At 35.1% G+C, this 21,275-nt stretch overlaps 2 protein-coding genes across 4 annotated transcripts in view; both read right to left on the bottom strand.

Moving 5' to 3' along the window:
* Positions 1-5,025, bottom strand: part of LOC135770767 (B-cell receptor CD22-like) — a 73,431-nt gene extending 68,406 nt beyond the window's left edge. The window contains exons 1-2 of the mRNA XM_065280559.1: positions 4,979-5,025; positions 4,382-4,442 (exon numbers count right to left, since the gene is read on the bottom strand). Of these exons, the coding sequence (XP_065136631.1) occupies positions 4,382-4,442; positions 4,979-5,011 (94 nt within the window). The 5' untranslated portion in view covers positions 5,012-5,025. The remainder of the gene's footprint in view (positions 1-4,381; positions 4,443-4,978) is intronic.
* The window catches only part of LOC135770761 (B-cell receptor CD22-like), a 113,452-nt gene extending 93,497 nt beyond the window's left edge, over positions 1-19,955 (bottom strand). The window contains exons 1-12 of one of the 3 annotated variants that reach the window (XM_065280551.2): positions 18,895-19,310; positions 18,265-18,325; positions 15,055-15,465; positions 14,479-14,799; positions 14,108-14,359; positions 13,699-13,968; positions 13,255-13,530; positions 12,777-13,055; positions 12,328-12,591; positions 11,897-12,148; positions 11,607-11,712; positions 10,631-11,434 (exon numbers count right to left, since the gene is read on the bottom strand). In XM_065280551.2, coding sequence (XP_065136623.1) covers positions 11,368-11,434; positions 11,607-11,712; positions 11,897-12,148; positions 12,328-12,591; positions 12,777-13,055; positions 13,255-13,530; positions 13,699-13,968; positions 14,108-14,359; positions 14,479-14,799; positions 15,055-15,465; positions 18,265-18,325; positions 18,895-18,927 — 2,592 coding nt within the window. In that variant the 5' untranslated portion in view covers positions 18,928-19,310 and the 3' untranslated portion in view covers positions 10,631-11,367. Of the gene's footprint in view, positions 1-10,630; positions 11,435-11,606; positions 11,713-11,896; positions 12,149-12,327; positions 12,592-12,776; positions 13,056-13,254; positions 13,531-13,698; positions 13,969-14,107; positions 14,360-14,478; positions 14,800-15,054; positions 15,466-18,264; positions 18,326-18,894; positions 19,311-19,709 lie in introns of those variants that run through there. The other 2 variants (XM_065280548.2, XM_065280549.2) reach the window with 2 other exon arrangements.
* Between the last annotated feature and the right edge of the window lie 1,320 nt (positions 19,956-21,275).

The raw sequence follows: 21,275 nt of genomic DNA, 5'->3' as shown, positions 1-21,275 counted from the left end.
GTTGTAATTCAGGCATAAAATGTCCGACCTGCCACATACTTCAAACGGTTCATAAGGGTCCCGGCCTGAAAACATCAACCAGCAAAATACAGATACATTCATAGCGCCACCTAGAGGCAGCAGGAAACACTGATTCACTGCTCTAATAGATTTAACAATATCAACATTATATTTGGTCAGCCTAATTAGAATATCCACATATATTTACACACTAAAATTCATATCCCAACTTTTCACTGTTTTTCCTAAGGCCATCGGGTGGCGGTGCACATGCGTGCGAGGGCCCTTCCATCGCTGCTTGCAGCTTTAATATAAATTTTGTTATGTTGCAGCCTGATAGTACAATTGTTTAACTTAATCTACACTCACTACCCCATAATGAAAAAGTAAAAATAGAATTTTAGAAATATCTGGAAATTCATTAAAAAGATAAAACTGAAATTAAAATGTACACATTCCAGACATCACATTTACATTTCAAGATCAAATCATCAGAGATTAAGAAGCTCCAGAAATCTGTGGAGATAGGACAAAGTTCTGTTATGTGGTCACGGATTATTGAATCATAATTTCTTCTCTTTCTAGAAAATAGTGTGGGAAACACATCTAGACTGAACGAGAGCAATACGTGAGCTTTGACTTTACATCAGATTCGATTTACTCGTACAGTATAAGTTGCCATTTATTCAAGACATTGCTGAAATCACACTGTGTTGGCCTACACCTGGCATAAGCCCCTTTGTCGTCATGGTTTGGTTTTTGCTCTGATACTGCATTGTCAGCTGCATTGTTTATAGAGAGCTGTGCGACTTTCTAAATCATCTCCTATCAATTTAACTCCAATCATGGTGTAACATCTCAGCAACGATCAAGAGAAATTTAAGGCATCTGAGCTAAGTGTTGTTGCTCATGCCAACTCGTGTATGTTGGAGAAACATTGAGGTTACTGAGGTTTAAAATCAGCAGACATAAGCGAAGTGTCTACACTGAAAAAAATGATGTGTTAATTTCTTACACATTGTGTGTGTCATGCCATTTAAGGCGTTATTTCATGTTAAAATAAATGAAAGGGCCAACACAAGTTACAAAGTAATTCCGTTCCTATAATTCCACTCCTTTTAGCGGTATTGAACATGTAACAAAGTTTTTTTTTTTTAAATCAAGTAACGCAGTTACAATTACTGAAATTTAAATGAGTTGGTTACTCATGTTACTCTATTTTGTGATAAATGAACACTTGCAGACAAGACATTTCTGATCTAATGTCGCAGGACCGTGGTGGGCGGCACAATGAATAATAACACAGAAGATGTGTTTGTATGGCGACAACACATTAAATGTATTACTTGATTTAAAAAAAAATACTTTGTTACATAGTCATTACCGCTAAAAGTATTGGAATTACAGTAACGGAATTACTTTGTAACGCGTTACTCCCGTCACTGTTTTTAACACAACTTGTGCTGTCCCTTTTATGTATTTTAACATGAAATAACGCCTTAAATGGAATGACCCACACAATGTGTAAAAAATTAACACATCATTTTTTGCAGTGTATGCACTTAGTGTAAAAAAACTCAAGCTATTCTGAGATATGTCACTTCTCAATTTTCCAGAAACACAGCACTGAACAACTTAAATGTGTAGATATTGAGAAAGTGATGAACTCTTGCCGTGGTGGAAACATTGGATGTCGTCTTGGGTTTAAATGAGATTTAGATTGATCATGTTTTTATATTTGTTCCTTCCTTTCTTGGGGCGGCATGTATATGAACCGCATATATTGCTGAATGTCTTATTGTTTTCACTGTACCTGTTGTTTTATACAGTATGAAGTTGTACCGCAGTCTGTAATCAAGGTTGGGGAGTAACGGTTTACATGTAACGGGATTACGTAATCAGGATACAAAAAACCTAGGAACTGTTATCTGTTACAGTTACACAGTGCTTTAAGTGGCCCAAAAGAGGTGCCGGTACTCTATTTTTTTTTTTTTTGCTGACTCAACTTCTATAATGAAGCAGTTTTATATTCAGCAGTCAACAGACGACCTTGTAAAAAATAATAAATCCTTTTATAAGTTTGTGGATTTGCTTGAGCTAGAAAGAGCTACTGAACATAAATAAAATGTGCAAAAGAATTTCGATAAAAATAACCTTAGAAAGAGCTAATGTAGAAATAGCTACTGAACATAAATAAAATGTGCAAAAGGTAGAAATGTAGGTAAAATTCTCAACATGGTTAAATGATAAAACTAGTTGTTCAGATATAAAGAGCTTGATTTGTTATGTTACAGTTTCAAAATGATAATACAGAGAACCTTGCTGTGTTAACTTCTCTTATCCAAAAATAGGATAAAATAGGATTAAACAATAGTAATAGGAGTAAAATTTTTACTTGCCGTAAATGGAGAAAAAATATTAGCAGGGGGCCATGCTTTGAAACCCCTAGATTTGGGCTAAGCCCCCAATGTCTACAATGTCTGGCTCCACCCCTGGACTTTTGTGTAGACTTTTTAAATGTTGTGTATAAACTATAATGATTTTTCCTACATGTTAAAAATAAAACAAAATAATCTATAGACGGTTTAATCTGCGGTGTCGTGGCTACGCGTGTGGGCGAAACTTAAAGGGGACAGAGAATGAAAAACCATTTTTACCTTGTCTTTGTTGAATAATGGTAGTCTACCCACATTCACAAACATACAAAAAGTGCTAAACATGCTAAACATCTGAGTCTCATAGAAATTCCTCTTTTAGAAATGTCAGCCAGAAAACGGCCCAATCTGAAAAACTGATGCTTATGAAATCAAAGGCATCTAACTGCTCCTTCACTTTAAAATAATTGGCTACATTTTTTGAGTGGCAGCAAAGTCAGCCAATCAGTAATGAGATTGCAAGTTAAGCCAGTAGTGGGAGCCAAATAGGTGCAAAACCACTTGTTTAAAATCCCCCACCCTAATAGAGCTATCTGAGAGAGGTTTTTAGGAAGCTTCTAAGGCATTACAGACCCAAACAAAACATTTTTTGTCTACATGTCACATCACAGAACAAGGATAAATACTCCGTTCAATCATTCTATGTCACCTTTAAATTCCATTCTCTGTTTGTTTAATGGTCTGGCTAGTGGCTAAACTGAATAAATACCTCGTTGTAAATAACAAATGTTTTGGTTTCCAAAAGACGAGGGGAGACATGGCTTATGCCAGGTTTAACAGAAAAAAAACGTAGTAAAACCAAAATCAATACACCAAAAAAAAAGGTAAATTTTTGTAAGCAAGGTTTGGCAGAAGATCTGTAATTAACATTGTATACATTATATAGTACACATTTTACAAAATGTAAGCTTAGTGTAGTTTTTGATATGCTGAACTAAAGTAATCTACTTGTTATTTATTTTGCTTGTTATCAGAAATAAATTACTCTTAAATGATTCTGTTGTTATTGATTCTCTGTGAAAGCTTATCGGAAGTTACGTTTGTTCCATGAAAGCCATTTGTTTATGTTGTTACTGCTGAAACCATCTATAGCCTACATACGTTTGTATATATACCTGTGTTTGTATAATAATAATAATAATAATAATAATAATAATAATAATAATAATAATAATAATATAATAAACTTTATTTTATAAACCAGGGCTCAACATAAAGGACTGCCCATTGGCCGGGGCAAGCCTGAGAGACGTTCGGGCCAGTAAAAATGGATGAAAATATATTTTCATCAATGTATATTATTTAACATATTGAAAGCAGACAAACAATGCAATATAAAGTCAGTTTACAAGGTAATGCATACAAGTTGGAAGCTTTTTTTCATTGGAACGTATCTGGTGTATATGTATACAATTATATTTGACTTTTGAATTACTATTTTTAAATATGTAACACTGACATTTTTTATTTGGGCCAGTAAAAAGGCAGGGCAAGTGAAAACCTGAACCACTGCCCTGACTGGGCCAGTATAAAAAAATATTTGCGTTGAGCCCTGTAAAGCGCTTTTAAAAGCAACTTCTCAAAGCGCTGTACACAAACTAAGCAACACAAAACTCAAATAATAAAATCCACAATCAAATGCTAATTTAAAAAAGTCTTTAGTCTACCTTTAAAAATGTCGTAGACATAAAATAACATTTATTTTAGAGTTCAGACCTTTTGCATCTTGTAAGAATACTTATGTTAATGTAATGTTTCAGTTTTTTTAAATTCTTTTTTAAATATTAATAGACTTAGTTTTCAGCCATTATGGGTTAGCGAGTGTAGATGAATGAGAAAAAAATATTTAAACGATTGTAGTATCAGGCTGCAACATAACAATATTAATAAAAGTGACGTGGGTCTGAATACTTTCTAAATGCACTTATATATTCAATAATACGTACCAATCAAAAAGAGAGGAATTGATTCAAGAAACATCATCAGTCTGTAGAGTATATTCAGTAACTAATAAAATAAACACATTTACATTATTTCTTTTGAGCTTTACTGTAAGTGTTTTATTTTAAGAGCACAGATTCGGTGCTTTTTGTTGTTTGTCTGAGTTCATTCACCTTGTGAATATTTGCAAAAAATGCCGAAAATATAACCAAGCAACGTCTGATTAGATATTTGAATATTTCATCATTTAGTCATTATCTTATGTGACCTGTTTCATTCCCCTAACAATTACAGATTACAGACAATTACAATTCAACAAAAAAGGAGGCCTTTTACTCAGTCAAGGCAAATAATTTTTTAATAATCATAAATAACTTCTTTATCTTTTATTACATCTATTAACATCATCAAGTATCTCAAGCAACACATTCACACTATAACAACAACATGAGTTCAAAAAGTTTTTTTTTAGAGAAATGCTCATACTGCTTGTCATACACAAGGTTTGCAATCAATAAAGCACAGTATGTTAGTAAACCGCCGAATGCATTTCACCCAAAAAATAAAAAATCTGTTGAAAATCAGATAAAATGTTGTTTTACCTTTAAATAGAATCCGTTGATCTCAGTGAGCATCTTAGCAAAGTTCAAATCACTTTCAAATGACAGCTAAAATACAGAAGAGGAACTTATATCCCCTTGTGTCGTTCTAATGTGTTATCTTTGTCATATGTTCACACATAAAAGAAATAAGCAACAATGACAGATTCCTGTTAGAGATAAAGAGATATGTTATTTTTTGTCATTCGTGTCTGAAGCTCAATTCCTGTGTTAGTGGTTACTTTTGTGTCGAAAGTATAAAAAAAGACTTAAATGTGTATGGATGGCTGCTTGGTGTAAATGCATTGTGATTAAAATGAAAATAAAATAAAATGAAACAGAAATTCTATTTGTTCATGTTTATTATTTTTTCCCTACTTATGTACATTATTTTATGACTGCACATGAAGGGTGTTATGTGCTTGCAGACATAAGCAGAAGTGTCTTTAACAGTCTATTAACTTGGTTAAAGTGCAATGCTTTGGTAAATGCTAAGCACGCTCTACTCTAACAATGATGACTATTGACTGAGATCTGTATATTGTAATGTTTTCTTATTTTGTCCTTTGTTGTTTATGTGTAACTATTTGTTGTCTGCACTCGGCACTTTATCTTGGCCAGGTCACCGTTTTAAATAAAAAATTGTCCTCAACGTGCCTACCTGGTAAAATAAAGGTTAAATTATAAAAAAATAATAATAATAATTAAAGCTGCAAGCAGCGTTTACCGGGTTTCGAGCATTAAAGCACATACAACATGTCAGATGTCGTCGACCAGGCTGATACACCACATCACATCCAGAAAAACGTAAGAGATGGTCAGAAACGGTTCAGACAGACTATGTAGCTTACACACAGGTGCACCTATAGGACAAACATGTCACATCCTTAATGTTAAGTCATTCTGATAATTTGTTAACGAGAATTAGTTTTTCAGATTTATACCGTTAAATACAATTCAGAAATGGCCGTGTTTAGTTGAATTACAAGGCCATTGAGTCGGGTTCAAGCGATTTGGGACCTTAAGACCTTTCAGGGCATGCCTGTGTAGTTTTGCTGAATTGTACAAAATAAATTATAAAAAATAAGCTACCTCACACACCTGTTCAAAGTCATCAGCAAAAAAGGTGCTATCATTCAGTGAAATGTCTCCCTCTCTTCTCACGAAGCATTGACAAATAGAACACTGAAGGAAATGTTTGTGGTGCTTACAGTGGCAAAACTTGGGTCACAAAATGTTAAAATAGTGTAAAAAAGTCAAACGAGCCGAACCCCATATCTCTACGATGTTCTGATACAAAGATACAGCTCATGCTAAATGGTTGCTAGGGTATTCTGATTGGTTGCTAGGGAGTGAATTGCAATCCACCAATGATTATACTCAAAGCCATGAAAGGCATAATCCACGATGACTCATGATTTTAGATATAAGGTTGCAGTATTTTTAAGTCAAAATAACAAATAACCACTAGGTGGCGCTATGAAAAACTTGTGCATGCAACGTCATGAATGTGTTACATCTAGCTAGTATCATGGCTATACACTTAAGTTTAGTGAAAAAAACTGTTGTATGACCATTGTGCTAGCTCAACGTCAAAGGTTTTGTTCTATTATGAGGCCAACTAGTGGTGCAGGCATACCATTTTTTTGTATTGCCTCAGACTCTGCTCAGACATCAGCGTATCAAATCTGGTAAAAAAATATCATTTCGTTGCGGAGTTATAACCATTTATGTGTAAAAAACACAAAATTTGGAGTAAATTTTTCGTTTTTTGCAATTTTCGGCCATTTCTGATGGAAATTTTAACATAATGCCAATAGAACTTTTTGTTCAGAAGGTAATACAATATTCTTCCTATGGTCGTTTCGAGTCGATCGGAGGAACCCTCGCGGAGTTATTCGCGCATGTTTTTTAAGCGCTATTTTCCTGTGCAGAACCAACCGTAAAGCAAAACCTGGCATGCTTGGTATCATTGGACTCGGCAACAATTCAGGACTCCAAGGAAAAACGTCGCATGAAAATACGTTAAACTCAGCCGAAGTTATAAGCATTATTCGATTCGTATGACCACTAGGTGGCGCTGTGACGAAACGATGCATGAAACCTCAGGCCATGACTCTCATCACAAGTACCAAGTGTTGTGTTGATACTTCATTCCTGTCCCCAGTTATAGCCAATAATGTTCTAGTGCCTGCCCACAATTCAGACGTGTGGGCGTGGCATGTTGACCGTGAGTCGAAAGTTCAACTTTTTTTTGATAATTATTGATATTCAAACTCCAAGGAACATTTTAGCACTGGAATGATTCCGATCGGGCGAAAAACATAGGACTAGTTCGTTTTTATTTTTTTCGACAAAATCGAAAATAGCGGAAAATTTTTCATGACGGAAATGAAAACGGAGATATACATTTTTTAAGTTTGGAGCCAGGGATTACAATGATATCAAACATTTGAGTGTATGATGGCCGGTTTAGGAGTTATGAGCCCAAACGCGTCGGGCATTGCTATAGCGCCACCTATGGGCCGATTTGGCTGGTTCACTGTATCTGAGTAGCCTGCTAATATACAACCAGTTGACCAAGTGGCAAGTTTCTACGACTTACGGTTTGTGCTGGGCGACGCGTTTTATGGCGGAAAAATAATAATAATAATAATAAATATAGCTGCAAGCAGCAATTGCCGGGTTTCGAGCTTTAAGGCAACGTCAAAAACCTCACACGTCGCTTACCAGGCGGAGCAGTTACACCCGAACACAGCCACAATGAATGATAGACCACCTCGCTCCAGAAAAATGAAAGAGATGGTCAAAAAAAGATCATACAGACTATGTATGCTTACACACAGGTGCACCTACAAGACAAACATGTGATGTCCTTAATGTGACGTTATGAGGATAATTTGTTAACTAGAATTAGTTTTTCAGATTTATAATGTAACATACAATTCAGAAATGGCCGTGTTTAGTTGAACTACAAGGCCATTGAGTCGTGGTATGGTGCAATGGTGCAAACAGACTGCACACGTGTACATAAGACACAAACACAGCAGCGCAGCAGACCGCAAGGACCTACAGTGAACAGTAACCCCAGGACTAAGCATAAGGCAAAACTGGGCATGTTTGGTATCGTTGGACTCTACAACAATTCAGGACTCCTGTGAAAAAAGTCCCATGAAAATACGGTGACTGCAGCCAAAGTTGTAGGCGTGTAAAATATGCTTCCGAAACTGAAGGCTCCCTCAGGTCCTGACTGCCATCAGAATTACCAAGTACCATGTCATTATGCATACGTTTGGTGAAGATACAACCTTAAATACATTAGTTATCAGCAAAAAACGGCTCTCATTCAGTGAAATCTCTCCATATAACCATTTATGTGTAAAAAACGACAAATTTTGAGGTAATTTTTCGTTTTTTGCAATTTTCGGCCATTTCTGATGGAAATTTTAACGTAACGCCAATAGACTTTTTTGTTCAGAAGGTAATGCAATGTTCTTCCTATGGTCGTTTCGAGTCGATCAGAATAACCCTCGCGGAGTTATTCGCGCGTGTTTTTTAAGCGCTATTTTCCTGTGCAGAACTAACTGTAAGGCGAAATCTGGCATGCTTGGTATCGTAGGACTCGGACACAATTCAGGATGCTAAAAAACTAACTCCCATGAAAATCTCTTGACCACAGATAAAGTTATAGGCGTGAAAGTTGCAACCATTGCATAATCACAGTATTTAGTGCTATTTTCCCAGTTATAGCGCCATCTAGTGTCCAATCGGCGAGCTTTTTATATCACGACCTTAGACCGATGGCCTACACATATGATTCAAGCCCCATGATGATATCTCAAACGCCTCTCGAGTTATGGCCATTTAAATGTTTTAAGCTCCGCCCAGTTCGGTTTTTGGCCACTCCTTGCGTGTTTGAATACAAATTTAAACTTTTTTTCGATAATTATTCATATTCTCACTCCACAGAATCAATCAGCTTTCGTTAGGTTCAGATCGGATGAAAAACCTAGGACTAGTTCGCAAAAGTAGGTTTGAACGTTATCGCCAATAACTAACGAACCGTTTGATTGACAGCAACGCTTCAAGAGGCAAAGTTTTTCGTCATGAACCGATCTATCATATGATGTCATGTTTGTGTGTGTATGTCAAACGTCACGTGATACAGGCACCGAAATACGGTATTACACCCCCTAGTGGCGAAATGACACCATAATTCTTACAGACCTTCTGGAGCAGTACACGAACAAGCACAGTGAATGTCGTTCCGATCGACCTTCGTTAACCCTGTCAAATCAGCCCTCACACTTCATTGGCCGATGACGGCCATGTTTTTGCAGATACGCCAATGTCCTTCTAGACCCTCATGGTACATTGCACAAAGACACAACATACCAAATATGAAGTGTATCGGGCTTACGGTTGTGTAGTGATAGCCATTTTCGACCTCAAGCTTATTATAGCGCCACCTAGTGGCCAAAATCCGCGTATTTTTTCCTGTGACCCGGGAGTGAACTGATACACATGTGTACCAAACCGCGTTAAGATATCTCTAACCGTTCACGAGTTATAGCCATTTTCCTGGAGATAGTCTACTTCCGGTATTGAATTTTGGCGCCCCTTAGTGACACTGAAGCGAAATTACACATTCTGTTCGATAATTATTTACCTACTCACTCCACAGATTTCTCCTGCATTGGAACGATTCCGATCGGGCGAAAAACCTAGGACTAGTTCATTTTGGCTTGAAATGCATATTATGCAAATTAGCGAAAAAAATTGCATACCGGAAATGAAATCGGAGATATACATTTTTTAAGTTTGGAGCCAGGGATTACAATGATACCAAACACTTGAGTGTAGGATGTCCGGTTTAGGAGTTATGAGCCCCAACGCGTCGGGCATTGCTATAGCGCCACCTATGGGCCGATTTGGCTGATTCACTGTATCTGAGTAGCCTGCTAATATACAACCAGTTGACCAAGTGGCAAGTTTCTACGACTTACGGTTTGTGCTGGGCGACGCGTTTTATGGCGGAAAAATAATAATAATAATAATAATAATAATAATAATAAAACAGACAAATACAATAGGTTTTCAGCACTTCGTGCTCGAAACCCTAATAATAATAATAATAATAATAAAACAGACAAATACAATAGGTTTTCAGCACTTCGTGCTCGAAACCCTAAAAATATTTGTTTGTTAATAGTGTCTTCTTGTAATCCAAGGGGAATTTGGACAGATATATTCATTTTAATTCTTATAACACATCTTACAGAATAATTTCACTAACCAAAGAAACTGCAAACTGAACCACCATGATGTACTTACATTTACAATACAGACTGAGGGAAAACAAGATCAAACAGGGCCAAAATATTGCAAACAATAGCTGTTATTGGTCTGAACCAGTAGGGGTCGCCATTCTCACTCGTTTTTGTTATTGGCCTACCCTGAAACAGGCACTTTACAGTACATTTATGCATTAGCAGAGTCTTTTATCTAAAGTGACTTACAATGTAATCAAGATACAATGTAAATAAATTGAATGATTTCCATAGACCTTTAAGTGGATACATCTTGATCTATGTGGTTAGTTGTAATGACCCAAACTGAACAGAAATTCTGACACTTTGACTTACTTCACCACAGTTTATTGGGAATTAAAATGAGCTCTGAAAGACAATGAGATGACCCAAGCAAAACTTGATTAAGAAGAAGTCAGACTTAATTCGTTTCACAGATGTTTACCCAAAACAAGAATACATTCAAATGATACATTCAGCATACAATATGTTTGTTAATACATAATGTTTTAACAGTTAAGCTACAGTAACATTAATATTTACAGTAAGCAGCAAGGCAGCATACAAGAGGCTTTGCTACATTGTTAATGCAACTGAAAGTCATGCCTGCAACCCCTTTAGCCATGACTATATTATATTTATGAAATGGCATGGCCTTGGGTGCTTTATGTTAAGGATAAATATTAATTAATATAATTTTATATGCAACAGCATTGTTTATTTTGTTCCTGTTTCACAATGTCAGAAAAAAATTGTCATAAAATGTTCCCTATAGGTTGCACTGGGGCGTTACACTTTCAAAAAGTACACATTTCCACCTACAGTACTATATAGTTCATATTAGTAGCCTACCTCAGAGGTACATGTTGCTACTAATGTATTGGTACTATATATCTGTACCTAAATGGTACGTATTAGGATCTTTTCAATTCCCTGATAACTTGGGACCATTTTTTCCCTTTATTTATTTATATGACAGTGTACTAAGCAGAAGGTGCTGGTAAATAAAGTGTTAAATGTGAATTAGCTCAGCAGATACATATAGTTTGTTAATAATTCTGCTAATACTGAGGTTGTACTTCGTCATGAAAAACCTCCCAAAATAACTGTCGTTTCTACGTTTGGATCCATCATTTCATGCCAATTTTTTCTTAGTCAGTTTATCTTTTAAAAATTTAAAGAATCAAGGCCAAAATAGAAAATATATAGTCTGAATGACAAATGTTTAAAGAGAATCATAGAGAAGACATGCACACGATTATTGAGAGATACATTTAGCTGAGTGTTGCACGTTTTAGGAAAGTTATGAATGTAGATGATACCTTTTGTATGACTCCTGACAACACAAAACCACAGAGAAGATGACTGCAGACATCGTCATTCCCGTCAAAAATGACATAATCATTGAAAAGTCCAAAGTGTCAAAACCTGCAATTAAGAACAAGTTGTTACTACTGACAAATGATAGACATGACAGTGACATGCAGTGACCTTATACATTACATCTATGACCAGCTTTTGGGCTTTTTCTATTAATCATGACTAGATAAAATACTTTATACTGATCAATAATTATTAAATTGATGAGTATGTTGATGTATTTAATACTTACTGTGGTAAAATAGCGTGATGTGTTCAGATTGTGAGATCCCAACATCATTGGTTGCGGTGCAGTAGTACATTCCTGGGTTCTGAGGTAGAACGGTGAAGTTTTGATGGTTTGACAAGATTGTTTTATTCTCCAGTCTGTACCATTTGAAGTCTTTCGGAGGAGGATGAGCATCAGCACTGCAGATCAGATAGACTGGATGCTCCCAATTCCTCTGAGCTGTCATGTTATTAAAGATATTAATATTTGGGGAATCTGAAAAAAAAGACATGAAACTTTATGTATAATCCAGATTCATACATGGTATAATTTATGAATATGAATTTATAATTTATAAGATTACAGCTGTCGAAAATTGGATTAGCCTATAGACGAAATACAAACTGTAAATGTTACGAAGCATTCTGACATCATGTAAAATTAAGGCTACTTACATTTCACCTTGATATAAACTGGTGGAGATTCTGCTTTTCCGATGTTATTCCCAGCAACACAGATGTATTGACCAGAGTCACTGATGTTCAGGTGATGAAAGTGAAGTTCCTGTGATTTCCCAACTGTCTTTAATTCTCCATTGATGAGTTTCTTCCACTCATAAGAGGATGATGTTGGATTAGATCGAGAGTTACATGCAAGAGTCAGCTTGTGTCCTATCGTCTGATCCCCATCAGGTCTCACGCTAACATTTTTAGGTGCATCTGAGTGGAAAATCAGGGACCTAAATTAATCATTTGTAAATTCATGTTTCTCTGTATAATCCAGTAACTATTAGTCATTGGTTTAAATAAACATACATTTTAACTCAATGCATTGCCCCTTAAACTGTTTGAAATATTTTGTTAGTCAGGGCAGACAAATAATTTCAAATGATTATAATACTTACGTAACACCTGCAGCTTTTTTTCAGTGTATTTTGTTCCCTCTGTATTTTTTGTCGTGCACCTGTACACACCTGCATCTGTCTCAGTTATATTCAGGAAGATTTTTAACATGTTTTCAGATTTAGTGCTGTTCATTCGACTCGTAGGAATGTTTTTGAGATCAGAGGGTCCGGTCACTGTCAGCTGTGATGCAGGAAAACTTTGCACATTGCAGATAATTGAGATCACATCATATTCTTTCACTTCATTCTTCATGGTCAACTCAGGTGTAGAAGGGGGATCTACATAGTTTAGGAAGGATGCGATGTGTATAAGTGGAGTATTTACAAAATTCTTATATTTGTCAAATGTTCATATGCTTGTAGAAATGGAAGTTGATCTTAAAGGAAGCCATGAAGAAAAAGCAAAATATGCTATTTTTAACATAAAAACACATCCTTATTTGCTGTTATAGTGAAAAGTCTGAACAAATATACTTACAAAGCACATCAACATTTATGGATTCATCTTTTGTTCCAATAGCATTGGTAACATCACATGTGTACGTCCCTGAATGTTCAGTGGTCACTTTCTGAATGTATAACACACTAGATGTTATTGGGAATGTGACAGGAGATGTTTCAGACACCACTGCAGTTTTGTGTTTCCAAGTGTATGAGGATGGTGGAGGGTTTGCATCAGCTGAACATGTTAGAAATAGCCTGGAGCCCACTTTTACTGATCTTTCACCTGTTATTTGAATTTGGCGTGGTGAATCTGTAAGAAATAAGTGAGTTAATAAATAGCACTTGCAGGCTTATAGAGGTGTTATTGATCAATTCAATATCAAATATATTCATGCAGGTTACATTAATATTCAGATCCTCTTTAGAATAATAATATTACATTAATTAAAAAAAGTAAAAATTATAACATCTTACTTACACTTTACAGATACCTGAAGCCTATTAGATTGTGCTGTTTTTATTCCATTGCCTGCTTTGCAGTAGTAAGAGCCCTTGTGTTCTGGTTTAACTCGACTGATGGTTAATGTCTCACTGGTTTGATACCATAACTGGGAATTATCCCTATACCATTGAAACTGGTTGACTGCTGGGTTACTGTCCCCCACTGAACACTTCAGTTTCAGCTCATCTCCCTCTCTGAGATCATTGATGTAAACAGGAGGTGTTATACTGACTTGTTTTGGACCATCTGAAAAATGCAATGTACAGACACAAGAAATGAATGTTATTATTTATCAATGAGAGCATTAATAACCACTGTTGAAGCAACAAAATTGAGAATAATGTATTTATATTTTTATTAAAAACTGAGTTAAAACCAGACTTACACTTAACATCTATAGAAATTTTATTTGATTCTACATTTCCATGAATGTTTTCAGCTTTGCAGTAGTATTCTCCACTGTCTCCTGGTTTGACATTAACTAGTCTCCCCTCATCCAATTGTGATATTTCCTTCCCTTGTTTAAACCATGAGATGGTGGCATCAGGGCGACCTCTAGAGGTGCAGGAGAGAGTAACAGAATCTCCTTCCTTCACATTATCAGAGCTCACTGTTGCTTTTACTTCCTTTGGTGCATCTATAAACAAAAACAGAGATAAAGTTAACATATTAAAGTGAACTTTATGATTTATTTTGTGAACAATAGACAGTATCAGATAAACACAGGATATAGTTAACAGTAAATCACACACTCACATTCAACAGACAGAGTGATATTTCTAGTGAGGCAGCTGTCCTGACTTTCTTCTGGACGACAAGACAAGATCATGTTGTCATCTTCCCATGTTGTATTAAATTTTAGTCTGGTGATCTTTTTGCCTTCTTTTTCCTCTTTATCCTGTGTGAATCTATTATTTGATGACATCACTCTTTCTGGTTCTTGTCCTGGTTTATGGAGAATCCACTCAGGATGAGATGAGCAGGAAACAGAGGTTGAACAGCGAACAGTAAATTCATCTGACTCTTTGACTGAATACTTAATCTCTGATGAATCAATCTTCACCTTACAAGGATTGTCTGAAATCAGGAAAAATTATGGAGTGAAAGGTGATTGAATAGATAAATGTGATATTTCATGATTAGCTACATAAAGTAATATTTACAGCAAAACTATTGTTAAGAAACAATCTGCATAAAGATATACAAAAACAACAGTACAGACTGTGACAGAATTTTTCTTAATGATTAATATAAATGTTTAATATAAATGAATAATATAAATGTTATTCAGAAAACAAGTAATGAATGTCAGTAAAATAAAGCCTTGCTCACCTGTAACTGTGAGACTGATATTTGTGCTCATGTACTTGTGTTTGTCTAAGCCAATGACTCTAAAGCTGTAATTCCCACTGTCTGTCTTCTGTAGATCATTGATTCTTAAATCACATTTTATCCAAGAGTTTCTGGGTTTTTCTGTTTTATCAGTGATGTATTCGACTCTACTTGAGTAACCTGCTGACTGGGGACGATCACCTGTGTTACTATATACAATAGTACCATTATAGGCTTTTAAATCATTATCATATACTGGATTCTTAAACCAGTGAAGTGTCAAGTTTTCATCCAGTCCTGGATCATAAGAACAGGAGATGGTGACACATGATCCTTCAGATTGTGTTTGTTCTGTTTCAGGCATTTTTATTAAAGGTTCAGTTGAATCAGTTGAGGAACTGAACACAAGAACTGCAGGAAAAACATTTTCATGTGAGGTTATCGATGCATTATATACCAATAAATTAAGATTAAGTCTTACAGTGCATTCAGAAAGTATTCAGACCCACTTCACTTTTATAAATTTTGTTATGTTGCAGCCTGATAGTACAATTGTTTAAATTAATCTACACTCACTACCCCATAATGAAAAAGTGAAAACTTTTAGAAATATCTCGAAATTCATTAAAAAGATAAAACTGAAATTGAAATGTACACATTCCAGATATCACATTTACATTTCAAGATCAAAACATCAGTGATTAAGAAGCTCCAGAAATCATGTGGAGATAAGACAAAGTTCTGTTATGTGGTCAGGGATTATTGAAGCATCATTTCTTCTCTTTCTAGAAAATAGTGTGGGTAACACATATAGACTGTACAAGAGCAATATGTGAGCTTTGACTTTACATCAGATTCGATTTACTCGTACAGTATAACCTGCCATTTATTCAAGACATTGCTGAAATCACACTGTGGCCTACACCTGGCATAACATAAGCCCCTTTGTCCTCATGGTTTGGTTTTTGCTCTGATACTTCATTGTCAGCTGCATTGTTTATAGAGAGCTGTGTGCCTTTCTAAATCATCTCCTATCAATTTAACTCTAATCAAGGTGTAACGTCTCAGCAAAGATCAAGAGAAATTTAAGGCATCTGAGCTAAGTGTTGTTGCTCATGCCAACTCATGTATGTTGGAGAAACATTGAGGTTACTGAGGTTTAAAATCAGCGGACATAAGCAGTGTCTATGCACTTAGTGTAAAAAACGCTGCCAAATATAAATAAGCTATTCTGAGATATGTCACTTCTCCATTTTCCAGAAACACAACTTAAATGTGTAGATATTAAGAAAGTGATCAACTCTTGCCATGGTGAAAACATTGAAAATAAACAGAGAGAGGTGTTTTGGATGATTTAAATTAAAAACAGTCTTCTTTGGGTTTAAATAAAGATTTAGATTTATCGTGTTTTTATATTTGTTACTCCCTATCTTTGGGCGGCATGTATATGAACGACATATTGCTGGTTATTGTTTTCACTGTACCTGTTGTTTTATACAGTATGAAGTTGTACCGCAGTCTGTAATCAGGGTTGGGGAGTAACAGATTAACGGGATTACGTAATCGGGATACAAAAAAACTAGTAACTGTAATCTGTTACAGTTAAAGAAAGAAACATTTTAGTAACAGTAAATAACTGTTAAATTTAGTTCAAAATTTTAATACTTTCAGGATTACAACGTTAGAAGTAATCTGATTACTTTTTTCAAGTAGCGAGTAAAGTAAGCGCTTCCAATTGCAAATACAGTAATTAGATTTCTGTTACTTCCCCGTAAGCAGGCTGTGTTACTGCGTTATTTAACCTTGATTTTGATTCGTGAGACTGTCTCGTGTCGTGACGCGAGTTGAGTGACAATGACGTATGAGCGCCGCGCCGTGCCGTCAGTCAGTGTAGTGTTGAACTTGAAGAGACAACATGGAGCGCGGAAGAGAATATGTTCCTGTTGATTGTGTAGACTTTTGCATGGGTGAAATGAGGGGGTCGCTTTCGGGGCTAAAGCCCCGAATGTTTTGTCAAAAGCCCCAAATCTTTTCAGAGGGCCGCATTCAGCTTTAAACTCTTCGGTCCCCCACTCCAGTGAAAACGAATGAGAGATGCGAGTTTAAGATGAATCTTCCCACAGTAAACGCATTTTCAAAGTGCCTTTATTATTACAGTGTCTACTTTATTACGGTAAATGTATATTTATAGTTACATAATGTAAATACTGTTAAATAGCATCAACTAATATATCATCTGCATGGCTAACGGCTACTGTTGGTTAGCGCTTTGATCTAGTCTGCCTGCTCTGTTGCACAATGTTGTTGGTAAGGTTATATTTAAAGTACATTTAATCACAGTAAATTAAAACTTTGAAAAAAACTTGCTCATTGTACATATCCCTTTTTTAGAGATGTATATACGATTTATTTTTTATGACGTCAGAAGTAAAAAGGTGAGAATATTACTTAGGCATAGGCAGCTTATGTTTTGTCCACATGGTTAATTTTCGTAAGCAAGGTTTGGCAGCCGATTTGTAATTAACATATTACATAGTACACATTTTACACCGTAACGTTAGCTCAGTGTAGTTTTTGATACGCTTTAGCTATTATTTGAACTAAAGTAATCTACTTGTTATTTATTTTGCTTGTTATCAGAAATTAATTACTCTAAAATGATTATTTTGTTATTGATTCTCTGTGGAAGTTTATCGGAAGTTACGTTTGTTCCATAAAATCCGTTTGTTTATGTTGTTACTGCTGAAACCGTCTATACACACATTTGTATATATACCTGTGTTTCTATAATAATAATATAATAAACTTTATTTTATAAAGTGCCTTTAAAAGCAATTTCTCAAAGCGCTGTACACAAACTAAGCAACACAAAACTCAAATAATAAAATAACATCAAAAATCAAATGCTAATAAAAAAATAAGTCTTAAGTCTACCTTTAAAATGTCGTAGACATAACATAAAATAACATTTATTTTAGAGTTCAGACTTTTTGCATCTTGTATGAATACTTATGTAAATGTAATGTTTCAGTTTTTTATTTTTTTATTATTAATATTAATATTTCAGCCATTATGGGTTAGCGAGTGTAGATGAATGAGAAAAAAAATATTTAAATGATTGTAGTATCAGGCTGCAACATAAAAATATTGATAAAACTGACGTGGGTCTGAATACTTTCTAAATGCACTTATATATTCAATAATACGTACCAATCAAAAAGAGAGGAATTGATTCAGGAAACATCATCTGTCTGTAGAGTATATTCAGTAACTAATAAAATAAACACATTAACATTATTTCTTTTGAGCATTACTGTAAGTGTTTTATTTTAAGAGCACAGATTCTGTGCTTTTTGTTCATGTCTGAGTTAATGACTGAAGATCACAGCTGTGGACCTCTGCTTGTTTCTTTCTTTCATTCATTCACCTTGTGAATATTTGCAAAAGATGTCGAAATTATAAACAAGCAACGTCTGATTAGATATTTGAATATTTTATCATTTAGTCATTATCTTATGTGACCCGTTTCATTTACCTAACAATTACAGTTAATTCAACAATTAAGGAGGCCTTTTACTCAGTCAAGGCAAATTATTAATCACAAATAACTTCTTTATCTTTTATTACATCTATTTACATCATCAAGTATCTCGAGCAGCACATTCACACTATAACAACAACATGAGTTCAAAAAGTTCAGCTGTTTTTAGAGAAATGCACGTACTGCTTGTCATACACAAGGTTTTTCAATCAATAAAGCACAGTATGTTAGTAAACCGCTGAATGCATTTCACCCAAAAATGTAAAAATCTGTTGAAATCAGATAAAATGTTGTTTTACCTTCAAGCAGAATCCGTTGATCTCAGTGAGCATCTTAGCAAAGTTCAAATCACTTTCAAATGACAGCAAAAATACAAAAGAGGAACTTATATCCCCTTGTGTCGTTCTAATGTGTTATCTTTGCATACATTTATCTTCAGACATAAAAGAAATAAGCAAAAATGACAGATTCCTGTTAGAGATAAAGAGATATGTTAATTTCTGTCATTCGTGTGTGAAGCTCATTTCCTGTGTTCGTGGTTACCTTACTTCTGTGTTCTTACGAAACTATTAAAAAATAACCCCACCTATATGTGTAATGGTTGCTTGGTGTAAATGCAGTGTGATTGAAATGAAAATAAAATGAAACAGAAATTCTATTTGTTCATGTTTATAATTTTTTCCCCACTTATGTACATTATTTTATGACTGCACATGAAGGGTGTTATGTGCTTCCACTTGTAACACAGTAACACTGCAGACATAAGCAGAACTTTAACAGTCTTTTAACTTGGTTAAAGTGCAATGCTTTGGTAAATGCTTTCGCTCTGACAAACATTACTGTTAACTGACTTTGTCACACGAGCAACTCCCTTAGCATTTTCCCCCAAATATCAACCATGTAATGAAGTATTTTTTTTTAAATAGTAAAACAATTACAATTACTGAAATTTAAATCAGTTCGTTACTCGCCTTACTCTATTTTGTAAAAAAAAAACACTTGCAGACAAGACATTTCTGATCTGCAGGACCGTGGTGGGCGGCGCAATGAATCATTAAACTTCATCGCCAACAGTGCGTATAGAATGAACATGCATCCAAACGGGACAACATACCTTTGTTTAAAAATTGTGCATGAGTCATAATCCATCCAGTCTCATGTTTGTAAATTATCTTTGCCAAGTAATCCCAGTATGACATCAACTTGCATTTGTAGTCCACAAAAGCAAAAAAATCTGAGAAATGTTAATATATTCTTAGATGTTTACATTGGCCTTCATGGAAGAGAACGATCTGCTTTTGTTGTTTCCATTAAAAAAGGCACCCTGCGCTGTACACTCCATAGTATGAGAGTGTGCATTAGTTTCAGTTTCGGTTTCACTCGCTCAGTATCCAACAAAAACAATCAGTGCCGGCCCGAGCCTCTTAGGGGCCCTAAGCAGAATTTGTTTGGGGGGCCCCTCACCATTTTTTTATTAAAAAATAAAGAAATTACAAACATTTATAAAAAGAACAAATTTGAACATTAAATAAGGTCTAAAATTAGCATTAGGTTCAGAAATCAAATCAAATAATCATAACACTGTCTTTATTGTATGAATTAAATATAATTATTATTTTTTAGAGCTACAGAAGTGATTTTCTCATTGCCTTGGATTGTTTGATTAACATTAAGGACACCGACTTAAAGGGGTCATAGCGTGAAAATCTGACTTTTTTCATGTTTAAGTGCTATCAACTTAGAAAATGTAATAAAGATCAACCCAGTAACTTTGTTTGGGTAAGCCATTTTCTGCAAGTGTGTGAAAAATAACGTCAGATTTCGCCTGTTTTGTGAGGTAGGTAGCAAGGCGAATTACAATAATACCGCCCCCTTTATCTGCAATATCCAACCACAGCACTGCCATAGTGCAGAGAGAAAGAAAGAAAGAAAAAAAGTACTTGACAGGACAATTGAGTATCAATTACAACAAACCACCATCATAGTGATCAGTGTTTGCATTTCATCAGCTCATTTGCATTTTAAACGACACACCCAAAAACGGCACACTTGTGCTCAGGCCTACAAATTAGCAATTTTAACATGTTATAATAAATTATCTGTGGAGTACTTTGAGCTAAAACTTCACAAAAGCACTCTGGAGACACCAAAGATTTCTTTTACATTTAAAAAAAAAAATCTGTTTTGCTTTAAATAAAACACCATGTTTTGCTTTAATTTCGATCTTCCAGACACATGCTTACTCATACGAGGTTACATAATATTTGTTTGTAAATTGTGTCCACTTGTAATCCAAGGGGAATTTGGACAGATATATTAATTTGAATTCTTATTCAACACATCTTACAAAAACATTTCACTACCAAAGCAACTGCAAACTAAACCACCAGGATGTACTTACACCTTATATTTACAATACAAATTAAAGACTGGGGGAAAACCCCATAAGATCAAACAGGGCCAAAATATTGTAAACAATAGCTGTTATTGGTCTGAACCAGTAGGGGTCGCCATTCTCGCTCTTTTTGTTAATGAGCAACCCTGAAACAAGCACTTGACTCTTTTATCCAAAGCGAATAATCAATAAGAAATCAAACCCATAACCTTTGCACTGCTAACAATGAGCTACAGAAACAATTTCTCTCTGTGCTTTGTGTTTCTTTTACAACACATAAGATGA

Source organism: Paramisgurnus dabryanus, chromosome 8, assembly GCF_030506205.2.
Source record: "Paramisgurnus dabryanus chromosome 8, PD_genome_1.1, whole genome shotgun sequence".
NCBI lineage: Eukaryota > Metazoa > Chordata > Actinopteri > Cypriniformes > Cobitidae > Paramisgurnus > Paramisgurnus dabryanus.
Note: the sequence above shows the minus strand (reverse complement) of the source record. Positions and strands in the feature narration are given on the sequence as shown.